This window comes from Triticum aestivum, chromosome 7B, assembly GCF_018294505.1.
Source record: "Triticum aestivum cultivar Chinese Spring chromosome 7B, IWGSC CS RefSeq v2.1, whole genome shotgun sequence".
NCBI classification, from domain to species: Eukaryota; Viridiplantae; Streptophyta; class Magnoliopsida; order Poales; family Poaceae; genus Triticum; species Triticum aestivum.
The window spans coordinates 390,974,042-390,999,300 of record NC_057813.1 but is presented as its reverse complement, the minus strand read 5'-3'; the positions used below and the strand labels follow the sequence as shown (position 1 = coordinate 390,999,300).

At 44.9% G+C, this 25,259-nt stretch overlaps 1 protein-coding gene across 1 annotated transcript; it reads right to left on the bottom strand.

Moving 5' to 3' along the window:
- Window positions 1-4,314: 4,314 nt before the first annotated feature.
- On the bottom strand, window positions 4,315-8,718 carry LOC123157987 (uncharacterized). The gene is made up of 5 exons (XM_044576143.1): window positions 8,635-8,718; window positions 8,039-8,321; window positions 7,804-7,953; window positions 7,000-7,123; window positions 4,315-6,698 (listed from the first exon to the last, which is right to left on the bottom strand). The coding sequence occupies exons 1-5, from the start codon at window positions 8,716-8,718 to the stop codon at window positions 6,674-6,676; spliced, it is 666 nt and encodes a 221-aa protein (XP_044432078.1). The 3' UTR covers window positions 4,315-6,673.
- Between the last annotated feature and the right edge of the window lie 16,541 nt (window positions 8,719-25,259).

The following is a 25,259-nucleotide window of genomic DNA, read 5'->3' as shown; positions in this document are numbered from 1 at the left end:
GTGTATGTCAGATGTTCGCAACATCCACAAATGATGCTCGAGGTTCAGCACACCGAGCGGTGCATTAAGTACATAAGCCTTCTGTGCAGCAATGAGGACAATCCTCAATATACGGACCCAGTCCGCATAATTGCTATTATCAACTTTCAACTAAAATTTTCTCTAGGAACATATCTTAAACAGTAGAACTAAAGCGCAAGCTACCACATAATTTGTAAAGTCCTTTTGACTATGTTCATGATAATTAAGTTCATCTAATGAACTCCCACTTAGATAGACATCCCTCTAGTCATCTAAGTGATACATGATCCGAGTCAACTAGGCCGTGTCCGATCATCACGTGAGACGGACTAGTCATCATCGGTGAACATCTTCATGTTGATCGTATCCACTATACGACTCATGTTCGACCTTTCGGTCTCTTGTGTTCCAAGATCATGTCTGTACATGCTAGGCTCGTCAAGTCAACCTAAGTGTTTCGCGTGTGTAAATCTGTCTTACACCCGTTGTATGTGAACGTTAGAATCTATCACACCCGATCATTACGTGGTGCTTCAAAACAACGAAATTTCGCAATGGTGCACAGTTAGGGGGAACACTTTCTTGAAATTATTATGAGGGATCATCTTATTTACTCCCGTTGTTCTAAGCAAATAAGATGCATAAACATGATAAACATCACATGCAATCAAATAGTGACATGATATGGCCAATATCATTTTGCTCCTTTTGATCTCCATCTTCGGGGCTCCATGATCATCATCGTCACTGGCATGACACCATGATCTCCATCATCATGATTTCCATCATCGTGTCTCCATGAAGTTGTCTTGCCAACTATTACTTCTACTACTATGGCTAACGGTTTAGCAATGAAGTAAAGTAATTACATGGCGTTATTCAGTGACATGCAGGTCATACAATAAATAAAGACAACTCCTATGGCTCCTGCAGGTTGTCATACTCATCGACATGCAAGTCATGATTCCTATTACAAGAATATGATCAATCTCATACATCACATATATTTCATTCATCACATCCTTCTTGGCCATATCACATCACACGGCATATGCTACAAATACAAGTTAGACGTCCTCTAATTGTTGTTGCAAGTTTTTACGTGGCTGCTACGGGTTTCTAGCAAGAACGTTTCTTACCTACGCCAAAACCACAACATGATATGCCAATTGCTATTTACCCTTCTAAGGACCCTTTTCATCGAATCCGATCCGACTAAAGTGGGAGAGACTGGCACCCGCTAGCCAACTTATGCAACAAGTGCATGTCAGTCGGTGGAACCTGTCTCATGTAAGTGTACGTGTAAGGTCGGTCTGGGACGCTTCATCCCGCAATACCGTCGAAACAATATAGGACTAGTAACGGTAAGCATATTGAATAAAATCAATGCCCACAACAACTTGTGTTCTACTCGTGCATAGAATCTACGCAATAGACCTAGCTCATGATGCCACTGTTGGGGAACGTAGCAAAAATTCAAAATTTTCTACGCATCACCAAGATCAATCTATGGAGAGACTAGCAACGAAAGAGAGGGGAGTGCATCTTCATACCCTTGAAGATCGCGATGCGAAAGCGTTGCAAGAACACGGTCGGTGGAGTCGTTCACTAAGCGATTCAGATCGTGGCCGAATCCGATCTAAGCACCGAACAACGGTACCTCCGTGTTCAACACACGTACAGTCCGGGGACGTCTCCTCCTTATTGATCCAGCAAGGGGAGAGGAGAAGTTGAGGGAGAGCTCCGACAGCACAACGGCGTGGTGGTGGAGCTTGCAGTTCTCCGGCAGTGCTTCGCCAAGCACTACGGAGGAGGAGGAGGTGTTGGGGAGGGAGAGGGCTGCGCCAGGGGAAGGGTCAAGCTCCCATGCGCCTCCCACTATATATAGGGGTGGAGGGGGCTGGTTTCTTGCCCTCCAAGTCCATTGGGGTGTTGGCAAAGGTGGGAGGAAAGAAATCCCATCATTTCCTCCCCCACCGATTGTTATCCCCCTTTTTTAGGGATCTTGATCTTATCCCTTCGGGATATGATCTTATTCCTTCTAAGGGGGGATCTTGGTGCGCCTTGACCAGGGGTGTGGGGCCTTGCCCCCACTACCCACGTTCGTGTGGGTCCCCCCATGCAGGTGGGCCCCACTCCAGAACCTTCTAGAACCTTCCCGGTACAATACCGAAAAATCCCGAACATTTTCCGGTGGCCAAAATAGGACTTCCCATATATAAATATTTACCTACGGATCATCGGAACTCCTCATGACGTCCGGGGTCTTATCCGGGACTCCGAACAACATTCGGTAACTGCACACTAATTCCCATAACAACTCTAGCGTCACCGAACCTTAAGTGTGTAGACCCTACGGGTTCGGGAATCATGCAAACATGACCGAGACAGCTCTCTGGCCCATAACCAACAGCGGGATCTGGATACCCATGTTGGCTCCCACATGTTCCACGATGATCTCATCAGTTGAACCATGATGTCAAGGATTCAAGCAATCCCATATACAATTCCCTTTGTCAATCGGTATGTTACTTGCCCGAGATTCGATCGTCGGTATCCCAATACCTCGTTCAATCTCGTTACCGGCAAGTCACTTTACTCGTTCCGTAATGCATGACCCCTTACTAACTACTTAGTCACATTGAGCTCATTATGATGATGCATTACCGAGTGGGCCCAGAGATACCTCTCCGTCACACGGAGTGACAAATCCCAGTCTCGATTCGTGCCAACCCAACAGACACTTAGTTATGTTGTGACGTTTGGCACACCCAAAGCATTCCTACGGTATCCGGGAGTTGCACAATCTCATGGTCTAAGGAAATGATACTTGACATTAGAAAAGCTTTTAGCAAACGAACTACACGATCTTGTGCTATGCTTAGGATTGGGTCTTGTCCATCACATCATTCTCCTAATGATGTGATCCCTTTATCAATGACATCCAATGTCCATGGTCAGGAAACCATAACCATCTATTGATCAACGAGCTAGTCAACTAGAGGCTCACTAGGGACATGTTGTGGTCTATGTATTCACACATGTATTACGGTTTCCAGTTAATATAATTATAGCATGAACAATAGACAATTATTATGAACAAGGAAATATAATAATAACCATTTCATTATTGCCTCTAGGGCATATTTCCAACATGGGCCACACATGGACCGGAAGTTAAAACGGGCTGGAATCATATTGGACGGCCCAGATGACGCTACTGGGCCTAATTCGGAGAGGTCGTAACGGGCCCTGGGTTAGCGGGCTGTAAATGGGCTATATGCGAACAGGCCGTTGACAGGCTTTCCGTGGGCCGGCCCGCCACCTTTTGACCAAGTCAAACGGGCCGGCCTTTTCACAGGAATGGGCCTCTGTTGGGCCGTGCCACGTGTCGCTGTATCATAGGCGCCTTCGGTCCAATGAGTGGATGACATCTGTCCCAACGGTGAGCCGACACGTGTTTCCTCCAGCCAATGATGATTTTACACGTGGAAAGTCCCCATTGGTCGGGGCTGTTAACGGGTTATCGGATCCAAATTCAGACCCGATAGCTTAACGGTGTTCTGTTACGTTGGATGCCATGTGTCGGTCACCCTTGACGAAAGCACTTCTGTGACACGCGATTTATCGTCATGGAAGTGGACACTTCCGTGATGACAATTTTGGCAATGTCATAGAACACTTCTACGACAGCACATGTATGACTATCTTGATTCTGTCATAAAACCGTCAAGGATGTACATGCATGACAAAAAACGCGACCTACTGTGACAAACACGTATCATCACGGAAGTGTATTTTTTTGTAGTGATTTCTTTAGAGACTCTAACAATGGGTTCGCGGGGAGCAGATAGGAATGCGCATCACCACCTCTGTGTCCACTGTCATGACTGCGCATCTAGTGGTAAAAAAGTTGATCCCATGAATTGTGATATAGATCTACAACATGTTCCAAGTTCACATGATAGATTTTGTTTTTGTTTTGTGCCATCTTAGCGAACCGCTTGCCCCAGCAGTTTCGTGATGTGAATGAGATGCATACGTACACCAAATTGCGGTATGACATGCCACGTGTACCTAACAGTCGAGCTCCAGGTGATAGAGCACCAAATAGGATAAAACTGGCAAACCTTTTACTAAACTAGTAAGCATGCACGTGCGTCCTCGCAATCCAATCCATTTTTCAAGTTCTATCTCTATTAAATTTGTTCCCTTTTCTATATGTTTTGTTCTTCTACACCTTTTCTTAATTCAAACAACTAAAGAACATAAAAATGGAAATACAATATGTGCTATTCCCAAAAGAAAATAAATGGAAATGTGATACATACATATGTAATGAATAGGGATTATCTAGGATGATAAGTACAACATTTGGCCAATATCCCCGAGACAATAACTTCATTATTTGAAGTGCGTTGTTTGACCAGACTCACAAAAATGAAGAGCTTATTTGAACAGTGCGCAAAAAGGGCTCTTCAGATGTATTGTATCAAACAAGGAGTCCGCGACTAAAAAAAGAACACAAGGAGTCCGAGTCTGCTAAACAAAAATTCTAAGCGGTTTGCAAGCATTCTCAATAGTTCTCCTCTTTCTCCACCACGGAAGCATTCTTCATCCGGGCTCCAAACACTTCATCCCTCGATATAGAGCTTTGTCTATATATAAAGATTAAAGAGTCAAGGTACTAAACATGCATGACAGATATGTCCAGTCGGTAATCAAATTTGTTTCTAGCGTTCTTGGCGGATTTAAAGATGGGACACTACCGTCTTAAGCTAACCTTATGGAGACTTTTGTATATTTAATGCTACTTCCTTTCATTCTTAGACTGATCAAGTGAAAGTTGTGAGATAAGATATTCTAAATGGCATGTGTAGCCTCTTTAGAAACTATAACCTTCAAGGTGGACAATCAACATCTTTGCTTCTCAAAAGAGGCACGTAGTTGATTTGCTGCTATACAAGGATGGTAATCTGAAACAATTATGCAACACAAGATAAGTGCTAAGTCAACCATTGGTAGCGAATCTACCAGACTCAGAAGGATCAAATTATGTGATTTTCCATGTGCATCTTAGGCATCAAAGGAAAATAAAAGTCACCCAATGGAACCAAAATTTCACAAAGCTTAGTCAAGTTATCCTATATTGCATATCCTGCCCCTGAAACACAGCAAATAGTATTATAAGCTATGTAAAATACAACAAGGATAGCGGATGAATGAAACAAAAAAAATTGCATCCCACCGAACAACACTATGTTATGTAGTATTTATTGTAAAAGGCCCTCTGCTCTAAATCCTGTGAGATATGGAGTGTGGTGGAAATATGCTAAACCAACATGAATAGGCTCCAAAATTAGATGCATACATCTTGAAGCACACACTGGAATTTTCAAATTGCCATCCAAACTCCAGAAACTCTTTGTGTCAAGAGAAGTTTACAACAAGACATGAAAAGGAATTGTAGTTTCAGACTAAATAATTACTAACCTTGGATTGTAGGTTCAGACCAAATAACCAAATAACTGACACACAAATATCGGTGAAATTAACTACAGTATACTCAACTACTATATAAAGAGATTTCAGATGCAGAACAACTACATAGTGCCCAGGTTTGGTATCTTATCAATTAGTCCAAGTTTTTCATGTGGCAGCGCATCCCATTTTTATTCTCTCTTTGCAACAGCAAAACAGAAGAATGCAATTTAATGCCCAGTCACAAAGTGTAAGCCTGAGCTAAAAGAATACAAAAAAATGAAGAGAGGAAGGACAATTACTACAATTTTTATACTTCAAAGTACCACAAATACACCTCAAACTCGGGTTGGTAGAACAATAAGATGAAACTACTGCTATGTAATATATTTTTTGTGAAGAGACTTGAAATATCCTAGATTTGATGCTTGTACATGTTCAGTTAAAGGTGGTTTAACAAGTGCACAGCCTACCAAACTGAACTTATTTTTACTGGCTAGATTAACCAAAACATGGGAAATTTTACACCAACCGATGTACTAAGTAATATACAACAAAAATAGTAGAAGAAAACAATGCAAGGACAGAACAGTACATGAACTATACGAAGCAGACCTACATAGAAAGGCACGAGAAGAAACAAACAATTATTTTCATTACATTATAATACCTCATTGTTAAGCTGTTTGTCTACAGTGGTGCGGCCATTGCTCAGCTTCCCTCTCCCATTCGTCGGATCGTGGGGAGTGTTGGATTTGGGGACTGCATGTCTCAAAACAAAATTGATCATACTACTAATGGGATCAAACACCGACAACCAATTTCATAGGTTCAATGAACTGGGTAGAGAAGCAGAATACAATCATAAAGCGTTTTGAGCTTGCAAATGAAGCAACCTTGTCTCTCCTGGATGGTTCAAAACAAATGAAAAAACCTTGATAAAATTCAACACCGTCTCTACAGACTCGTTCTGCTGCAGCTTCAGAGACCTCTTGCTCCACCTTTCCGCCAGCAAACACGAGTCCCACGACTGTGTTGTCCATGAGGTGAGAGCATTATCACTGAAGTGTGCCACCGGTCAAAGCAGCTCGAAGCAGAAAAGGACACTTTTGCCTGGCGACCTCGGCGACAAACAAGCTCTTGTGGGCATGAAGGCGACAACAACAGCCACCTAGGCATCCATGCAAGATAGAAGCCTATATATAATTGAAGTTCAAATATATAAGTGTCCAACTTGACATCATCAATCTACACTGCATATTATAAGTTGAAGCATGGAAAAGCTACAAGCCTACTAATAGCATGCGTGCCTGAGACGCAAAAAAATTTGAATGAACATAATACCAAACCTGCATTTAACCATACATACACCAAAGAATGAAACCGGTAGGTCCTTAATATACATGAATCATGCATATAATCTGTTCTCGTGGCTCTTCCCATAGTAAACACAAAATTCAGATTCTCGACCATGAATACAGTGTGTAGAAGTCATACCATAAATTCACTATAGTAGTATGTTGATCCCAGCAACAAACGACAGTGTGTGCACTACCGCGACTTCTCCCGACCTGAGCAGCAAGGCATCGGAACTGTGGCTCGACACCAACCAAAGAGTAGACTGCACCGACGTGGGATAAGGCAGCATCAACTCATTCATGTCTTTGAGAAATATTTGCAGATATCAGGCCATAGAGGGCAATCTTGTACCAGAAAAATATTCGATTGGTACACATAATTTATGTTTGTGCTTAAAGGTCCATATTCCGAATTGATTCTTGTCTGTGCTTAATGGTCCAAATAGTGAATTTATGAAATGAAGATGGAATACTTACAGGTGGTATTTATAGGCAATAAAGAACTTGATGAATGTATTTTCAGAAACATGTCTCTTTTGGCCAACTAAAGCAATGACATGTCAATTGTGGGTTTACCTTTTAGTTACTGAACTTCTAGTTACAACAAAATGCAAATACAAAGTGTTCATTCATATGATGCATTGTTGTTGTATATTTTTGACAGTTTTATTATGTCACTGTACTCACACGTGATTGCCCTACGGTTTAATTTCCTAACAAAGCAAGCTGGAGTTCCTCTGTAGTCTCTACAATAATGAATTCATGATCGCATATGGCATAACTTAAACACGCAAAATAGGGTTGTCACACAAAAGAGTAATATAATCAACAAAAGAGAACAGAAACACATGCGGAATTGGATAAGAACACATGCAGACTTGAGTCAGAAAACAAGTCAAGAGCTAATAGGCCACATGTTGGAGGCAAAGCTTACTGAACCTACTGCGCGGGGCGGGAGATGAAGTACCTAGCCCATCGTCTTGGGTCTTGGTTGCCTGTTGCCAGCTGCCTGGACTTCCAGAGAAGTGTGCATCTGAGCTCGTTGCCCCAGTCATCTTCCTCCTGCTGCCGCTGCCTGCCGTCTCCAATACATCTAGCACCAGGAAGTGGTATTGAACATGCGTACAATTAAACCAAAAATTATCACTGCAACCAGGAAGAATCTGAGGGTAAAGCACCTGTAGCGTGGAGGTTCGGCGCCTGTGTCTGGGCGGCGAGTGGGTGTGGCGGCCCGGGCAGCGCGTGGATGGGGCAGCCCGAGCACTTGGAGCATGGGTGCGGTGGTCTGGCGGCGCGTGCAGACGGAGGCACAGGTCGAGGGCGATGGCTGGCGGGGAGGATCTGAGGAAGAGGTGGGGCGAGGTGTGGGGAGGTGGCCAAAACTGCCCCGACGGCGTGGTCGTGAGAGGGCAGAGGGCAGCAACATGTTCGTGAGGATATTTTTTTTGATGGGACGTGTTCCTGAGGATGTTAACCCAATAATGGCATGGTGGGTAAATAATTAGTGTAATGGCATGGTGGTTAATTAAAGCATAAAACGCGTTTAGTATGCTGAAAGGATGTAGACCATCAGATTGCAGGTTTCGATGGAAAGGATGATTTGGTTCTCCGCCCTCTCGTGCTTTTATAGCGATAGTAGATTGCCATGCCAAATGTTTCATGTCAGCGGGCTAGCGTATTACTATATCTCAGGAAAGCTGGCTACGACATCATGCTCGTCGACAGCGACAGCTTCACGCTGGGCATGTCACAGGTTAAGTGGTCCATCCCCAACCCCTCTGGTTCTACCATCGTCGATCTGTTTGATGGCCCTATCGTTGATCTCCTCCACCATGCAGTCGCGATCCTTATACGCCATCGAGCCCATTTTATCATTTCTGAAGAACACATTCTATGATGGCGGCTTGGTATCCTCAATTGCAAGTCAGATCTCATCGACCACGACCACGAGGAGGGCACCCACAAAGGTTCTTCCTAGGTGAAACAACCCATCTGTGACATTAGAGAGCGCACCATGGGTATGTGCTCTTCCAACTGGAAGGATCCCGTCCATGACATGTGAGGCAACATCCTATCAGCAAATCTTACCTTTTCTAGCTTGCCAACTTGTACCCTTTGTTGTAGTAGCATTTGTCGTGCGGTGTTTTAAATCTGCCGTCTTTAATTATTTCAGCTATGCAAAAATGTATTGTTCAATAGGGCTATGTGATGTTTAAGCATGAATTGTCCACTTCAGTTTCACAAATGGCTATATTTGGTTGTTTATAGTGAGTAGATGCCTAGTTTATCTGTATTTGGTTGTTAGGTTGGTTGCAGTGAGCATTTTTTCAGTTATCGAGCAGATGCCTTGTTTATATGTATTTGGTTCTTAGGTTGGTTGCAGTGAGCATTTGTCCAGTTATCAAGAAGATGCCTTGTTTTTTTGTATTTGCTTGTTAGGTTGGTTGAAGTGAGCATTTGTCTAGTTTTCAAGCATATGCCATGTTTATCTGTATTTGCTTGTTAGGTTGGTTGAAGTAAGACCCTGTCTAGTTTTCAATGGCTATATTTGGTTGTTATACTGATCATTTATGCCTTGTTTATTTCAGTCATTCACAATGTGATGTTCATTAGGTGCAAGTCGGAACTGTGCCGCTCGACTGCATCAATATTAATTTGAATGGTTATATTTGGTTCTAGTTATGCCTGGTGTAGTTAACACATGCCTGGTGTATTTGCTTGTTAGGTTGGTTGAAGTGAGACCCTGTCCAGTTTTCAATGGCTATATTTGGTTGTTATACTGATCATTTATGCCTTGTTTATTTCAGTCATTCACAATGTGATGTTCATTAGGTGCAAGTCGGAACTGTGCCGCTCGACTGCATCAATATTAATTTGAATGGTTATATTTGGTTCTAGTTATGCCTGGTGTAGTTAACACATGCCCTTTATTTCATTTTTACACATTTATCCAGTGTGATGTTTAAGCATTACCTACGTTCTATTCATCTTCAGCAATACCAGTTTGAATTGCAATATTTGATGGTTGTTAAGCCTGTTGTCGGTAACATTGCCTTCCATTTTATATCTACTTTAACAGCATGCTGAAACCAACACATTCAAGCTATCATTTGGAGATAATATCGTTTACCTTTGCTATATTTGTTTGATGTTAAGGTTGTTGTACTTATCATGCATTTCCACTACTTATGCAGGACAACGGGAGTGGCCACCATTTTCCACTGAGGTTAGTTTCATTCCTCCACTTGTACTCCCCCCCCCCCATCGTTCCATAATGTAGTGCATATAGATCCAGGCCTAGACACTTGTTAGATTCTAATACTGACTAGTTGCTTATAGGTACTGATAACCCACAAGTATAGGGGATCGCAAGAGTTTTCGAGGATAGAGTATTCAACCCAAATTTATTGATTCGACACAAGGGAAGCCAAAGAATATTCTTAAGTATTAGCAGTTGAGTTGTCAATTCAACCACACCTGGATAACTTAGTATCTGCAGCAAAGTATTTAGTAGCAAAGTAGTATGGAAGTAACGGTAACAATGGAAAAAGTAACGGTAGCAGTTTTGTAGCAATTATAACAATAGCAACGGTAAAGTAAATAAGAAAAGCACAATATGTGAAAAGCTCGTTGCTAGGCATTGGATCAGTGATGGATAATTATGTCAGATGCCGTTCATCATATAACAGTTATAACATAGGGTGACACAGAAGTAGCTCCAGTTCATTAATGTAATGTAGGCATGTATTCCGAATATAGTGATATGTGCTTATGGAAAAGAACTTGCATGACATCTTTTGTCCTACCCTCCCGTGGCAGCGGGGTCCTAATGGAAAATAAGGGATATTAAGACCTCCTTTTAATAAGTGACTATAGACTTGCAAGTTATAGGATCACAAACTTACATATATTCATTAAAACATAATAGGTTCAGATCTAAAAGCATGGCACTCGGGCCCTAGTGACAAGCATTAAGCATAGCAAAGTCATAGCAACATCAATCTCAGACCATAGTGGATACTAGGGATCAAACCGTAACAAAACTAACTTGATTACATGGTAAATCTCATCCAACCCATCACCGTCCAGCAAGCCTACGATGGAATTATTCACGCATGGTGGTGAGCATCATGAAATTGGTGATGGAGGATGGTTGATGATGACGACGGCGACGAATCCCCCTCTCCGGAGCCCCGAACAGACTCTAGATCAGCCCTCCTGAGAGAGATTGGGGCTTGGCGGCGGCTCCTTATCGTAAAACGTGATGAAACTTTTTCTTTGATTTTTTTTCTCTGCGAAAGCAAATATATGGAGTTGGAGTTGAGGTCGGTGGATGTTCAGGGGGCCCACGAGGCAGGGGGCGCGCCCAGGGGGAGGGGGGGTGTCACGCCCTCGATGCGGCTATATCTCCCACGTGTCGAAGCACGACTTAGAGGCATAACCGCATTGAAAGCAATGTCGCAAGTGAGGTAATCTTCACACAACCCATGTAATACATAAGGGAAAAAGATACGTAGTTGGCTTACAACCGCCACTTCACACAATTACATGAATAAAGCATTACATCATCCAGATACAATCAAGGTCCGACTACGGAACCAAAATAAAAGAAGAACCCCAAATGCGACAAAGGTCCCCGATCGACCCCAACTGGGCTCCACTACTGATCAACTAGAACGAAACAACACAAAGGCAAGATCTTCATCGAGCTCCTCCTGAGCTTGGTTGCGTCATCTGCACGGACTCATACGGCACCTGCAAACTGGTTTTGGAAGTATCTGTGAGCCACGGGGACTCAGCAATCTCGCACCCGCGAGATCAAGACTATTTAAGCTTATAGGAAGGATGGAGTAATGAGGTGGAGCTGCAGCAAGCGACTAGCATATATGGTGGCTAACATACGCAAATGAGAGCGAGAAGAGAAGGCAAAGCACGGTCGATAAAAGTATGATCAAGAAGTGATCCTAGCAACCTACGTCAAGCATAACTCCAACAACCGTGTTCACTTCCCGGACTCCGCCGGAAAGAGACCATCACGGTTACACACGCGGTTGATGTATTTTAATTAAGGTCAACTTCGGGTTTTCTACAACCGGACGTTAACAAATTCCCATCTGCCCATAACCGCGGGCACGGCTTTCGAAAGTTCAAATCCCTGCAGGGGTGTCCCAACTTAGCCCATGACAAGCTCTCACGGTCAACGAAGGAATAGACCTCCACCCGAGACATTCCGATCAGACTCGGTATCCCGGTACAACAAGACATTTCGACAGGGTAAAACTAAACCAGCAACACCGCCCGAATGTGCCGACAAATCCCGATAGGAGCTGCACATATCTCTTTCTCAGGGCACACTCAGATAGGTCTAGCTACGAGTAAAACCAACCCTCAAGTTTCCCCGAGGTGGCCCCGCAGGCTGCCCAGTTCGGACCAACACTCAGAGGAGCACTGGCCCGGGGGGGGTAAAATAATGATGACCCTCAGGAGCGCGACTCCCAAGGGAAAAGAAAAGGCTAGGTGGCAAATGGTAAAACCAATGTTGGGCATTGCTGGAAGAGCTTTACTTAAGGCGAACTGTCAAGGGGTTCCCATTATAGCCCAACCGCGTAAGGAACGCAAAATCCGGGAACATAACACCGATATGACGGAAACTAGGGCGGCAAGAGTGGAACAAAACACCAGGCATAAGGCCGAGCCTTCCACCCTTTACCAAGTATATAGATGCATTAATTAAGTAAGATATATTGTGATATCCCAACAAGTAATCATGTTCCAACAAGGAACAACATCTCCATGTTCCAACAAGGAACAAACTTCGATCTTCACCTGCAACTAACAACGCTATAAGAGGGGCTGAGCAAAGCGGTAACATAGCCAATCAACGGTTTGCTAGGACATGGTGGGTTAGAGGTTGAACATGGCAATTTGGGTGGCTGACAAGCAAGTGGTAGGCATCGTAGCATTGGCATGGCAAAAGAGCGAGCAAACTAGCATAGCAAAGATAGTAGTGATTTCGAGGGTATGATCATCTTGCCTGAAATCCCGCAAGGAAGAAGAACGAGTCCATGAAGAAGACAAACGGACGTAGACGAACGGATCCTCACAAACGCGACGTTATCGGAACCAACCCGAAGAAGCAAACACCGGAAAAGAAGCACACAACATAGTAAACAACCAGCACATCAACATGGCATGATGCACAATCGAGTATGATGCATGTCCGGTTTAATGAAGCATGGCATGGCAAAGTGCACAAGCAATCCTAGAAATTAAGTGGAGCTCAACATGCAACGGAGTTGCATATTGACGAAACACCACAACAAGTTATTTAGTTTGATCTCGTTTATGTACTCAACAATATTAAATGTTGGTTAACATGGCAAGAGGGTGAAGCAAAGTAAAACTACCTATCTAGTCAAGTTTAAATGAGGCCGGAAGCAACGAACAACAATTCCGGAAACTCCCCATATGCATATTTTAGATTTGGTACTGTTCTGCCCTAAACACAATTTTAGAGTTGTTTAATATGCAAATAAAGGTCACCATGATAAACTAGGCAAAATTCTACCCCATTTACATATAAAGTTTATTAAAATTGGAGTTACGGTTATTTAGTTATGAAATAAAGCATTTTAGCATGGCATAGGAGTAAATTAATGTAAACAACATTTTTATCATCTCAAACATAGATGAAAGTGGCATATTATTAATGTACACAATTTTCTGAGCATTTTACATGTTTAAAGTATTTTAATCCGATGCATGGTTAATTAGTTATTATATGCATGATGTGCAAGGACTTTTCTGCAAATCTGTAATACAATGGATAATGTTAAAATCGTAGGACTGGGAAAAAAAGGTACACGGGCCGGCCCGAATGTGCACAGGAGAGGGATCTGGAGGGGGCTGCTCACCCTGGGCCTTGGCCCGGCTCGGTGGAGGCAGGAAGCCGACAGGGCAAGCGGGCCGGCTGGATCTGTGAAGGGAGGCTGGTGCTGGGCCTCGGTCAACTGATGAAGAGGAGGCGGCCCAAGGGCGCGGAGGCGCGGTCAACAGCGGGCGAGCGAAGCCTCTCTGCTCGATGCAGAGAGAGCAGAGGCCGGCGGCGCTCGATCTGGAGCAGGAGAAGCAGAGGCCGGCGAGGAGGGACTTGGGGACGAGTTCACTCCGGCGAGGGACTCGGTGCAGGGAGGCGGAGCTTGACGGATCCGGCCACGGGGCATCGGTTCCCGGCGACCGCGAGGCGAACGGGAGCTCGAGGAGGCATCCATGGCAGTAGACGAACTCTGTAGGCAAACAGAGGGAGGGAGTCGGGTGAGAGAGAGGGGAAGTAGAGGAGCAGAAAGAGGGGCAGGGCTGTCGAGCATGGGCCTGGGGCTGGTGCTCGACGGCAACGCAGCTGGTCGCGAGGACGGGCGCGGGGCGCTGCTGGCCCGGTGGTGCTCCCGACGGAGGTGGAGGCGGCCGGGTCCTGGATGCAGGTAGGGTCACGGGAAACGGCGGGGATGGATGGATCCTCCTCGGATCCGGCGAGGCAGGGATCCATGGTGACGGACGCGAGCTCGGACTGCAGCCGTCCATGGCGATGTCATGGGGATCCTGCTCGAACAGATAGACACAGGGGGTCGGGTGAGAGAGATCGATAGGAAGGAGGCGAGCATGGCTGGCCTGGCGGATTAGCACGGGGACGATGTGGATCGAGGGAGACAAGGGGCCTGCCGTGGATGAGCTCCGTCTTGAGGAGCTCCTGCTCGGGCACGAGCGTGGAGACGCGGGGCTGCGGCCAGAGGAGATTGGTCGGGCACGGAAAAGGAGGCGGTGGATGGATTGGGTGGAGATGGATCCCGAGGTGGGAGGAGGTTGTAGGTGGCGGCGGCTAGGGGGGACAAAAGGAGAGGATTTCTAGGGTTTGACAAAATGGACTAGGGTGGACTATATATATGGAAAGGAGGGTAGTTTGGATCATCCGATAAAAATCGGACGGTCGAGAAAAATAGGCTAGGGAGTCCAAATAAGAAAACGGGGACGTTTTGTAGACGTTTGGGGATGATCCGGACACGACGGTAGCGACAGTCCGGGTCGGGTCCGGGACAACTTTCGGACGCGCGTGAGGGGGGTCGTGGGCTGACGAGAGGGGTTAGGCTGGACCTGGCGGTAGGTAGCGGACTGTGTAGACGGTCTCGAGCTGAGGGAAGAGAAGAGAGGGAGGCCCGGCGACTGTTTCCGGAGACCGAAAACGTCCGACGTTAGACCAGCTACTATTGCCGCTATATTTATCCGTTGGGACGTCAAACGGACTCCGAATGCGATGAAACTTGGCAGGCGGTCTACTGACAACAAAACAACACCGCATGCCAACTTTCAACCCATTCCGAGAACATTTTCCGGCCACTAATAAAATAATATTTCGGACGTGCCGCGGGCGCGTGCAAGTGTGGTTGGGCTCAGAACGGACAACGGAAGGAACGAGGAGACCGGGACGGATGCAAGTTTTGAAAACATGATGATGCAATGCACATGATGACATGATGAAATGCAACACGCAAGCCAATGACAAGACAACAACAACGAATAACTGCACGACACCTGGCACATCGGTCTCGGGGCGTTACAACACTCCACCACTACGAGAGGATCTCGTCCCGAGATCTAGAATGGCACCGGAGGGACAACGGAAGAGAAAGAGAGGAGAGGTAAAACTAAGTTGCTTCTCTGACAAACGAGTGAAACCACGAACCTTGAGGGGTTGAACAAATTGGAAGAAATGAAACAACGGAGGAGAACAAAGTTCACAACACTCCGTTAAGAAAGAGGAAAAGAAGGAACCGATCCGGGTAGCACTCCAGTTGAGAAGGGATGCAAGACTTGATAAGATGAAAAAGAACTTGAAAGAAAAAGGCAGGACACTCCGGTTAAATGGATAAACATGAAAAGAACACGATCCTCACGAATCGAGATGGTGAGTGAAAAGAGCAACGTCACAATGCCTCCGGAAGAAAGAATAGAAGATAGGTCATTGGAATAACAGAATGGAGGGGGAAATGGCAACTTCTGCCACAATTGAGCTTGGAAAGCACTCTTCCAAGAAGGTTACAACGGGGTTGTTGGGAAAAACCAACAACGAAACGAATAAGCTTGTAGTGGGCTTATGGAAAACATCACAAAAATTATGAGGTGACAACCGGCCACTTACGAAAAACAAGATTGGATTGATATGAACAAGAAGACGAGAAACTTATTTCACCGGGAGGATAAATGAAGAAACTTGGATCATTTATGAGCACCATAATAACAATCATCCTTAGGGAAGGCTTAAGGTGAAATATAATCCAAGATAACTCCAATGACGAGATTGATGGATTTAAAAATAACTCATACTTAACAACATGTGAATCATGGAACATGAACTCAAATTATCAAGAATGACATAATACCACCTCCAAAATATGGTAGAAAGAATTGCACTCCGGATTACCATATGAAGAAAGCTTGAGCTCCTTAGGAAAGAATCTCGATGAAAACTTTGAGAAGGAATTAAATCCTTGATGAACCATCATGTAGAACCTCCATGAAGAACTTCGGTAAACAAAAGGAATGAAAAGAAAGAGAAATTGAAAACACAAGGTGAATCCTTGCAATGATTCAGATGGATCTCCGTGATAATTAGAGCTTGGAACTCCGGGAAAAAGAGAAGATGAAACAAATGAAACCGAGAATTTTAAGGGCCTCCGTTATAAAGAATTAATCACTTGGATGAACAAGAATAAGAATTATGTTATGCTTATCCTTCACCAATTAAATTGATGACAATCAACGGATTTGGCATACTACTTATTCTCGTAGAAAGAATTAAAAGAGATATATCAAAACTTGAGAAGGTCTTCAACGAACCACCGGTAGGATTGGAACAACAAATGAATTGATATGATGAACAAGGAAGAGAGATCTTGAAAGAACCACCGTAAGAATTGAAAATGATCGAAGTAGGGGTGCATCACCGGTAAGAATTAGCAAATGAACGAAGGTGCTTGAGACAAACTAGATACATGAGAACAAAGAGATCAAGAACTGATTAGAGGATATTCGATAGATGCACCGGCAAGATAGGAGAATGATAACTGACGGCTGAGAATGAATAAACCTGAATTGATGGACTCCGAATGACAAACTGAGAAGACTCTTGAATATCTCCTGATGGGTGAAAAAGATTCTCACAATCGAAAACAATTATGAGAGGATGGCAACAAGCTAGCACCATGAATCTTGAAGAGAATAGAGCAAGATTAAAGAGAAACTCTTCTTCGGTCTTCAAATGATGAGAATGACAACGAGAAACACCACCAAGAATTATTGAGGCACACCGGAAGAATCAAAAGCGAAGAGGTTGAGCCAACGATGAAAAGAATTGTGAAAGATCTAGGAGAAAGCATTTGACTGATGATAACTCATTCTTACGTCAAACTTCGAAAAGAATTTAGGACATCTCCGGGAGAATAGAAGAGTCAGGTAAGATCCTGGGAAAAGACCTGTGGGTTAGGGCCCACTCAAAAGAAACACCGTTGAACAATTTGAAGAGAGATAATGCACCGGTTGAAATAAAAGACTTGAATGAGAGAACATCCTCGAAAGATCTTGAACGAATGCATAGTGGAAACACGAATCTTCGAGATATCTTGAGTACTCCGGAATAACAAGTAGCGAGAAGTAGAATTATAATGAGGTGCACCAGTATGAGAAGACATTTGAGACGAGAAAAAGGGGATATAATCGACAAATCTTGACTTGAATCCACCGGAGAAGAGAAAGGAATGAGGAATGACGAACTTGAAGCTCCATTAGAATCTTCATGAGAATCACCGGATAAGAACATTGACGGAAAAGAATGGAGAAACTTCCCATCAATAAAATGGATACTTGAAGAAGAAATCTTAGTCCTTGAAGAAAAACAAAAGGGAGGGAGGGTGGGAAAAACAAAGGCAACTTGGAGACGGATGAAACAACACCGTTGAGAAGAAGTGATAATGATCTTGCGAATGTTGAAGTGATCGGATCCACTTGAAGAGAAACACGCCGGTTGAAAAGGATTGACATGACAATCTCGATTGTCGAGAAGGATTGGTATTCACATCGGAGTATGAGAACACCATTTCGGAAAGGTATGGAATCAACACTTGACATTGAAGCAACTCGAATACCACAACTCAAAACAAAAACAAAGGACTGGCTTGCAGAATAAGCCGGAACAAACATATGATAGAGATTCCGTTCGAAGTTTTCGTGGTGGGGCCTACACGGGCTCGATCGTACAGCACCATCATGTACAAGGCAGTGCACATGACATACGAAGCGTCCCCGAGTCGGCATAGCCAAGGACTCTTTAAGACACAACGAGACCACTGTAAAACGACCGTGAATAGGCGGACCACTAGACGTCGAACCCCAATTTCATATCATACATCCGTCGAAAGATATCCTAAGAGCTACTTGAATTCCCACCTATGAAACTCCCGAAATTTTCCGGTTATGCAATCAGGTGTTGGGGATACAGGGGAAGCATAATATCTCACCCAAACTAGCAAATCCTACATCCAGCTGTATCCATCCTTCAACACATAACCAAGAAACCTTCGGAAATCGTCTACCTCAACCTTCGAAAAGCATCCGTTATACAAGTCATGGCAATACTCCCGTACTCACCTCAGTACTGGGTTATCGGGGTTATCTCACCAACGAACTGCATAAAAGAGATTTTCGATGTCGGCGTACTAAACTCAGGTATTCCAGAATTGCAACGATAAAATTATGATGACAACACCTCAGAGCTCAACTCCCCGGGACACTTCCACTAAACCCCTGACAGGAGGCACCAAGACAATGTTCTCATCATAAAACCATCGGAACGATTCCAAGATACCCGCGTGATCCTAAAAAAATTTTAGTGAAATTTGAGAAGAGAAGAGTCAAAACTCTACGTCAGGATGCCTTACCAGAGCGATGAGGAGACTGGGAAGTAAAAAGAATTCCTAAACTCTCCGATATATAATTCCTAAATGACTCAAAACATTTTTCTAGACACAACTCGGCTGCTAAAAACGATCAAGCAATGGGGCTCCTAAGGTCGGGGAAGGCTCTGATTACCAACTTGTAACGCCCTCGATGCGGCTATATCTCCCACGTGTCGAAGCACGACTTAGAGGCATAACCGCATTGAAAGCAATGTCGCAAGTGAGGTAATCTTCACACAACCCATGTAATACATAAGGGAAAGAGATACATAGTTGGCTTACAATCGCCACTTCACACAATTACATGAATAAAGCATTACATCATCCAGATACAATCAAGGTCCGACTACGGAACCAAAATAAAAGAAGAACCCCAAATGCGACAAAGGTCCCCGATCGACCCCAACTGGGCTCCACTACTGATCAACTAGAACGAAACAACACAAAGGACAAGATCTTCATCGAGCTCCTCCTGAGCTTGGTTGCGTCATCTGCACGGACTCATACGGCACCTGCAAGCTGGTTTTGGAAGTATCTGTGAGCCACGGGGACTCAGCAATCTCGCACCCGCGAGATCAAGACTATTTAAGCTTATAGGAAGGATGGGTAATGAGGTGGAGCTGCAGCAAGCGACTAGCATATATGGTGGCTAACATACGCAAATGAGAGCGAGAAGAGAAGGCAAAGCACGGTCGATAAAAGTATGATCAAGAAGTGATCCTATAGCAACCTACGTCAAGCATAACTCCAACAACCGTGTTCACTTCCCGGACTCCGCCGGAAAGAGACCATCACGGTTACACACACGGTTGATGTATTTTAATTAAGGTCAACTTCGGGTTTTCTACAACCGGACGTTAACAAATTCCCATCTGCCCATAACCGCGGGCACGGCTTTCGAAAGTTCAAATCCCTGCAGGGGTGTCCCAACTTAGCCCATGACAAGCTCTCACGGTCAACGAAGGAATAGACCTCCACCCGAGACATTCCGATCAGACTCGGTATCCCGGTACAACAAGACATTTCGACAGGGTAAAACTAAACCAGCAACACCGCCCGAATGTGCCGACAAATCCCGATAGGAGCTGCACATATCTCTTTCTCAGGGCACACTCAGATAGGTCTAGCTACGAGTAAACCAACCTCAAGTTTCCCCGAGGTGGCCCCGCAGGCTGCCAGTTCGGACCAACACTCAGAGGAGCACTGGCCCGGGGGGGGTAAAATAATGATGACCCTCAGGAGCGCGACTCCCAAGGGAAAAGAAAAGGCTAGGTGGCAAATGGTAAAACCAATGTTGGGCATTGCTGGAAGAGCTTTACTTAAGGCGAACTGTCAAGGGGTTCCCATAATAGCCCAACCGTGTAAGGACGCAAAATCCGGGAACATAACACCGATATGACGGAAACTAGGGCGGCAAGAGTGGAACAAAACACCAGGCATAAGGCCGAGCCTTCCACCCTTTACCAAGTATATAGATGCATTAATTATGTAAGATATATTGTGATATCCCAACAAGTAATCATGTTCCAACAAGGAACAACATCTCCATGTTCCAACAAGGAACAAACTTCGATCTTCACCTGCAACTAACAACGCTATAAGAGGGGCTGAGCAAAGCGGTAACATAGCCAATCAACGGTTTGCTAGGACATGGTGGGTTAGAGGTTGAACATGGCAATTTGGGTGGCTGACAAGCAAGTGGTAGGCATCGTAGCATTGGCATGGCAAAAGAGCGAGCAAACTAGCATAGCAAAGATAGTAGTGATTTCGAGGGTATGATCATCTTGCCTGAAATCCCGCAAGGAAGAAGAACGAGTCCATGAAGAAGACAAACGGACGTAGACGAACGGATCCTCACAACGCGACGTTATCGGAACCAACCCGAAGAAGCAACACCGGAAAAGAAGCACACAACATAGTAAACAACCACACATCAACATGGCATGATGCACAAACGAGTATGATGCATGTCCGGTTTAATGAAGCATGGCATGGCAAAGTGCACAAGCAATCCTAGAAATTAAGTGGAGCTCAACATGCAACGAGTTGCATATTGACGAAACACCACAACAAGTTATTTAGTTTGATCTCGTTTATGTACTCAACAATATTAAATGTTGGTTAACATGGCAAGAGGGTGAAGCAAAGTAAAACTACCTATCTAGTCAAGTTTAAATGAGGCCGGAAGCAACGAACAACAATTCCGGAAACTCCCCATATGCATATTTTAGATTTGGTACTGTTCTGCCCTAAACACAATTTTAGAGTTGTTTAATATGCAAATAAAGGTCACCATGATAAACTAGGCAAAATTCTACCCCATTTACATATAAAGTTTATTAAAATTGGAGTTACGGTTATTTAGTTATGAAATAAAGCATTTTAGCATGGCATAGGAGTAAATTAATGTAAACAACATTTTTATCATCTCAAACATAGATGAAAGTGGCATATTATTAATGTACACAATTTCTGAGCATTTTACATGTTTAAAGTATTTTAATCCGATGCATGGTTAATTAGTTATTATATGCATGATGTGCAAGGACTTTTCTGCAAATCTGTAATACAATGGATAATGTTAAAATCGTAGGACTGGGAAAAAAAAGGTACACGGGCCGGCCCGAATGTGCACAGGAGAGGGATCTGGAGGGGGCTGCTCACCCTGGGCCTTGGCCCGGCTCGATGGAGGCAGCAAGCCGACAGGGCAAGCGGGCCGGCTGGATCTGTGAAGGGAGGCTGGTGCTGGGCCTCGGTCAACTGATGAAGAGGAGGCGGCCCAAGGGCGCGGAGGCGCGGTCAACAGCGGGCGAGCGAAGCCTCTCTGCTCGATGCAGAGAGAGCAGAGGCCGGCGGCGCTCGATCTGGAGCAGGAGAAGCAGAGGCCGGCGAGGAGGGACTTGGGGACGAGTTCACTCCGGCGAGGGACTCGGTGCAGGGAGGCGGAGCTTGACGGATCTGGCCACGGGGCATCGGTTCCCGGCGACCGCGAGGCGAACGGGAGCTCGAGGAGGCATCCATGGCAGCAGACGAACTCTGTAGGCAAACAGAGGGAGGGAGTCGGGTGAGAGAGAGGGGAAGTAGAGGAGCAGAAAGAGGGGCAGGGCTGTCGAGCATGGGCCTGGGGCTGGTGGTCGACGGCAACGCAGCTGGTCGCGAGGACGGGCGCGGGGCGCTGCTGGCCCGGTGGTGCTCCCGACGGAGGTGGAGGCGGCCGGGTCCTGGATGCAGGTAGGGTCACGGGAAACGGCGGGGATGGATGGATCCTCCTCGGATCCGGCGAGGCAGGGATCCATGGTGACGGACGCGAGCTCGGACTGCAGCCGTCCATGGCGATGTCATGGGGATCCTGCTCGAACAGATAGACATAGGGGGTCGGGTGAGAGAGATCGATAGGAAGGAGGCGAGCATGGCTGGCCTGGCGGATTAGCACGGGGACGATGTGGATCGAGGGAGACAAGGGGCCTGCCGTGGATGAGCTCCGTCTTGAGGAGCTCCTGCTCGGGCACGAGCGTGGAGACGCGGGGCTGCGGCCAGAGGAGATTGGTCGGGCACGGAAAAGGAGGCGGTGGATGGATTGGGTGGAGATGGATCCCGAGGTGGGAGGAGGTTGTAGGTGGCGGCGGCTAGGGGGGACAAAAGGAGAGGATTTCTAGGGTTTGACAAAATGGACTAGGGTGGACTATATATATGGAAAGGAGGGGAGTTTGGATCATCCGATAAAAATCGGACGGTCGAGAAAAATAGGCTAGGGAGTCCAAATAAGAAAACGGGGACATTTTGTAGACGTTTGGGGATGATCCGGACACGACGGTAGCGACAGTCCGGGTCGGGTCCGGGACAACTTTCGGACGCGCGTGAGGGGGGTCGTGGGCTGACGAGAGGGGTTAGGCTGGACCTGGCGGTAGGTAGCGGACTGTGTAGACGGTCTCGAGCTGAGGGAAGAGAAGAGAGGGAGGCCCGGCGACTGTTTCCGGAGACCGAAAACGTCCGACGTTAGACCGGCTACTATTGCCGCTATATTTATCCGTTGGGACGTCAAACGGACTCCGAATGCGATGAAACTTGGCAGGCGGTCTACTGACAACAAAACAACACCGCATGCCAACTTTCAACCCATTCCGAGAACATTTTCCGGCCACTAATAAAATAATATTTCGGACGTGCCGCGGGCGCGTGCAAGTGTGGTTGGGCTCAGAACGGACAACGGAAGGAACGAGGAGACCGGGACGGATGCAAGTTTTGAAAACATGATGATGCCATGCACATGATGACATGATGAAATGCAACACGCAAGCCAATGACAAGACAACAACAACGAATAACTGCACGACACCTGGCACATCGGTCTCGGGGCGTTACAGGGGGCGCCCCCCACACTCATGGACAGGGTGTGGGCCCCTGACGCTATTTCTTTCACCGGTATTTTTTATTAATTCTCAAAAGTTGCTCCGTGGATTTTCAAATCATTTCGAGAACTTTTATTTCTGCACAAAAATAGCACCATGGCAGTTCTGCTGAAAACAGCGTTAGTCCGGGTTAGTTCCATTCAAAACATGTAAATTAGAGTCCAAAACAAGGGCAAAAGTGTTTGGAAAAGTATATACGACGGAGACGTATCAACTCCCCCAAGCTTAAACCTTTGCTTGTCCTCAAGCAATTCAGTTGACAAACTGAAAGTGATAAAGAAAAACTTTTACAAACTCTGTTTGCTCTTGTTGTTGTAAATATGTAAAGCCAGCATTCAAGTTTTCAGCAAAGATTATGAACTAACCATATTCACAATAACACTTAGGTCTCATGTTTACTCATATCAATGGCATAATCAACTAGTGAGCAATAATGATAAAACTCGGATGACAACACTTTCTCAAACAATCATAATATGATATAACAAGATGGTATCTTGCTAGCCCTTTCTGAGACCACAAAACATAAATGTAGAGCACCTTTAAAGATCAAGGATTGACTAAACATTTTAATTCATGGTAAAAGAGATCCAGTCAAGTCATACCCAATATAAACTAATAGTAATGCATGCAAATGATAGCGGCGCTCTCTAGCGGGTGCTTTTTAATAAGAGGATGATGACTCAACATAAAAGTAAATAGATAGGCCCTTTGTAGAGGGAAGCAGGGATTTGTAGAGGTGCCAGAGCTCGATTTTGAAATAGAGATGAATAACATTTTGAGCGGTATACTTTCACTGTCAACATAACAACTATGAGATCTCCATATCTTCCATGCTACACACATTATAGGCGGTTCCCAAACAGAATGGTAAAGTTTATACTCCCCCACCACCAACAAGCATCAATCCATGGTTTGCCCGAAACAACGGGTGCCTCCAACTAGCAACAATCCTGGGGGAGTTTTGTTTAATTATTTTGATTTGATTTGAGCATGGGACTGGGCATCCCGGTGACCAGCCATTTCCTCATGAATGAGGAGCGGAGTCCACTCCTCTTGAGAATAACCCACCTAGCATGGAAGATACAGACAACCCTAGTTGATACATGAGCTGCTCGAGCATACAAAACATAATTTCATTTAAAGGTTTGGATTTTGGCACATACAAATTTACTTGGAACGGCAGGTAGATACCACATATAGGAAGGTATGGTGGACTCATATGGAATAACTTTGGGGTTCATGGAGTTTGGATGCACAAGCAGTATTCCCGCTTAGTACAGGTGAAGGCTAGCAAAAGACTGGGAAGCGACCAACTGAGAGAGCGACAATAGTCATGAACATCCATTAAAATTAATCAACAGTGAGTGCAAGCATGAGTAGGATATAATCCACCATGAACATAAATATCCTGAAGGCTATGTTGATTTTGTTTCAACTACACGCGTGAACATGTGCCAAGTCAAGTCACTTGAATCATTCAAAGGGGGATACCACCCTATCATACCACATCACAACCATTTTAATAGCATGTTGGCATGCAAGGTAAACCATTATAAGCTCCTAGCTAATTAAGCATGGCATAAGCAACTATAATCTCTAATTGTCATTGCAAACATGTTTATTCATAATAGGCTAAATCAGGAACGATGAACTAATCATATTTACAAAAACAAGGGAGGTCGAGTTCATACCAGCTTCTCTCATCTCAATCAATCCATCATATATCATCATTATTGCCTTTCACTCGCACGACTGAATGGTGTGGATAATAATAATAGTGCATGTGCATTGGACTAAGATGGAATCTGCAAGCATTCAATTCAATGGAGAAGACAAGGTAATATGGGCTCTTGGTTAAATCAACAATCATGCATATGAGAGCCACTAAACATTTTCATTATGGTATTCTCCTCTCGACCCCCAAAGGAAAGAAAAAAAATAAAACTATTTACACGAGAAAGCTCCCAACAAGCAAAAGAGGA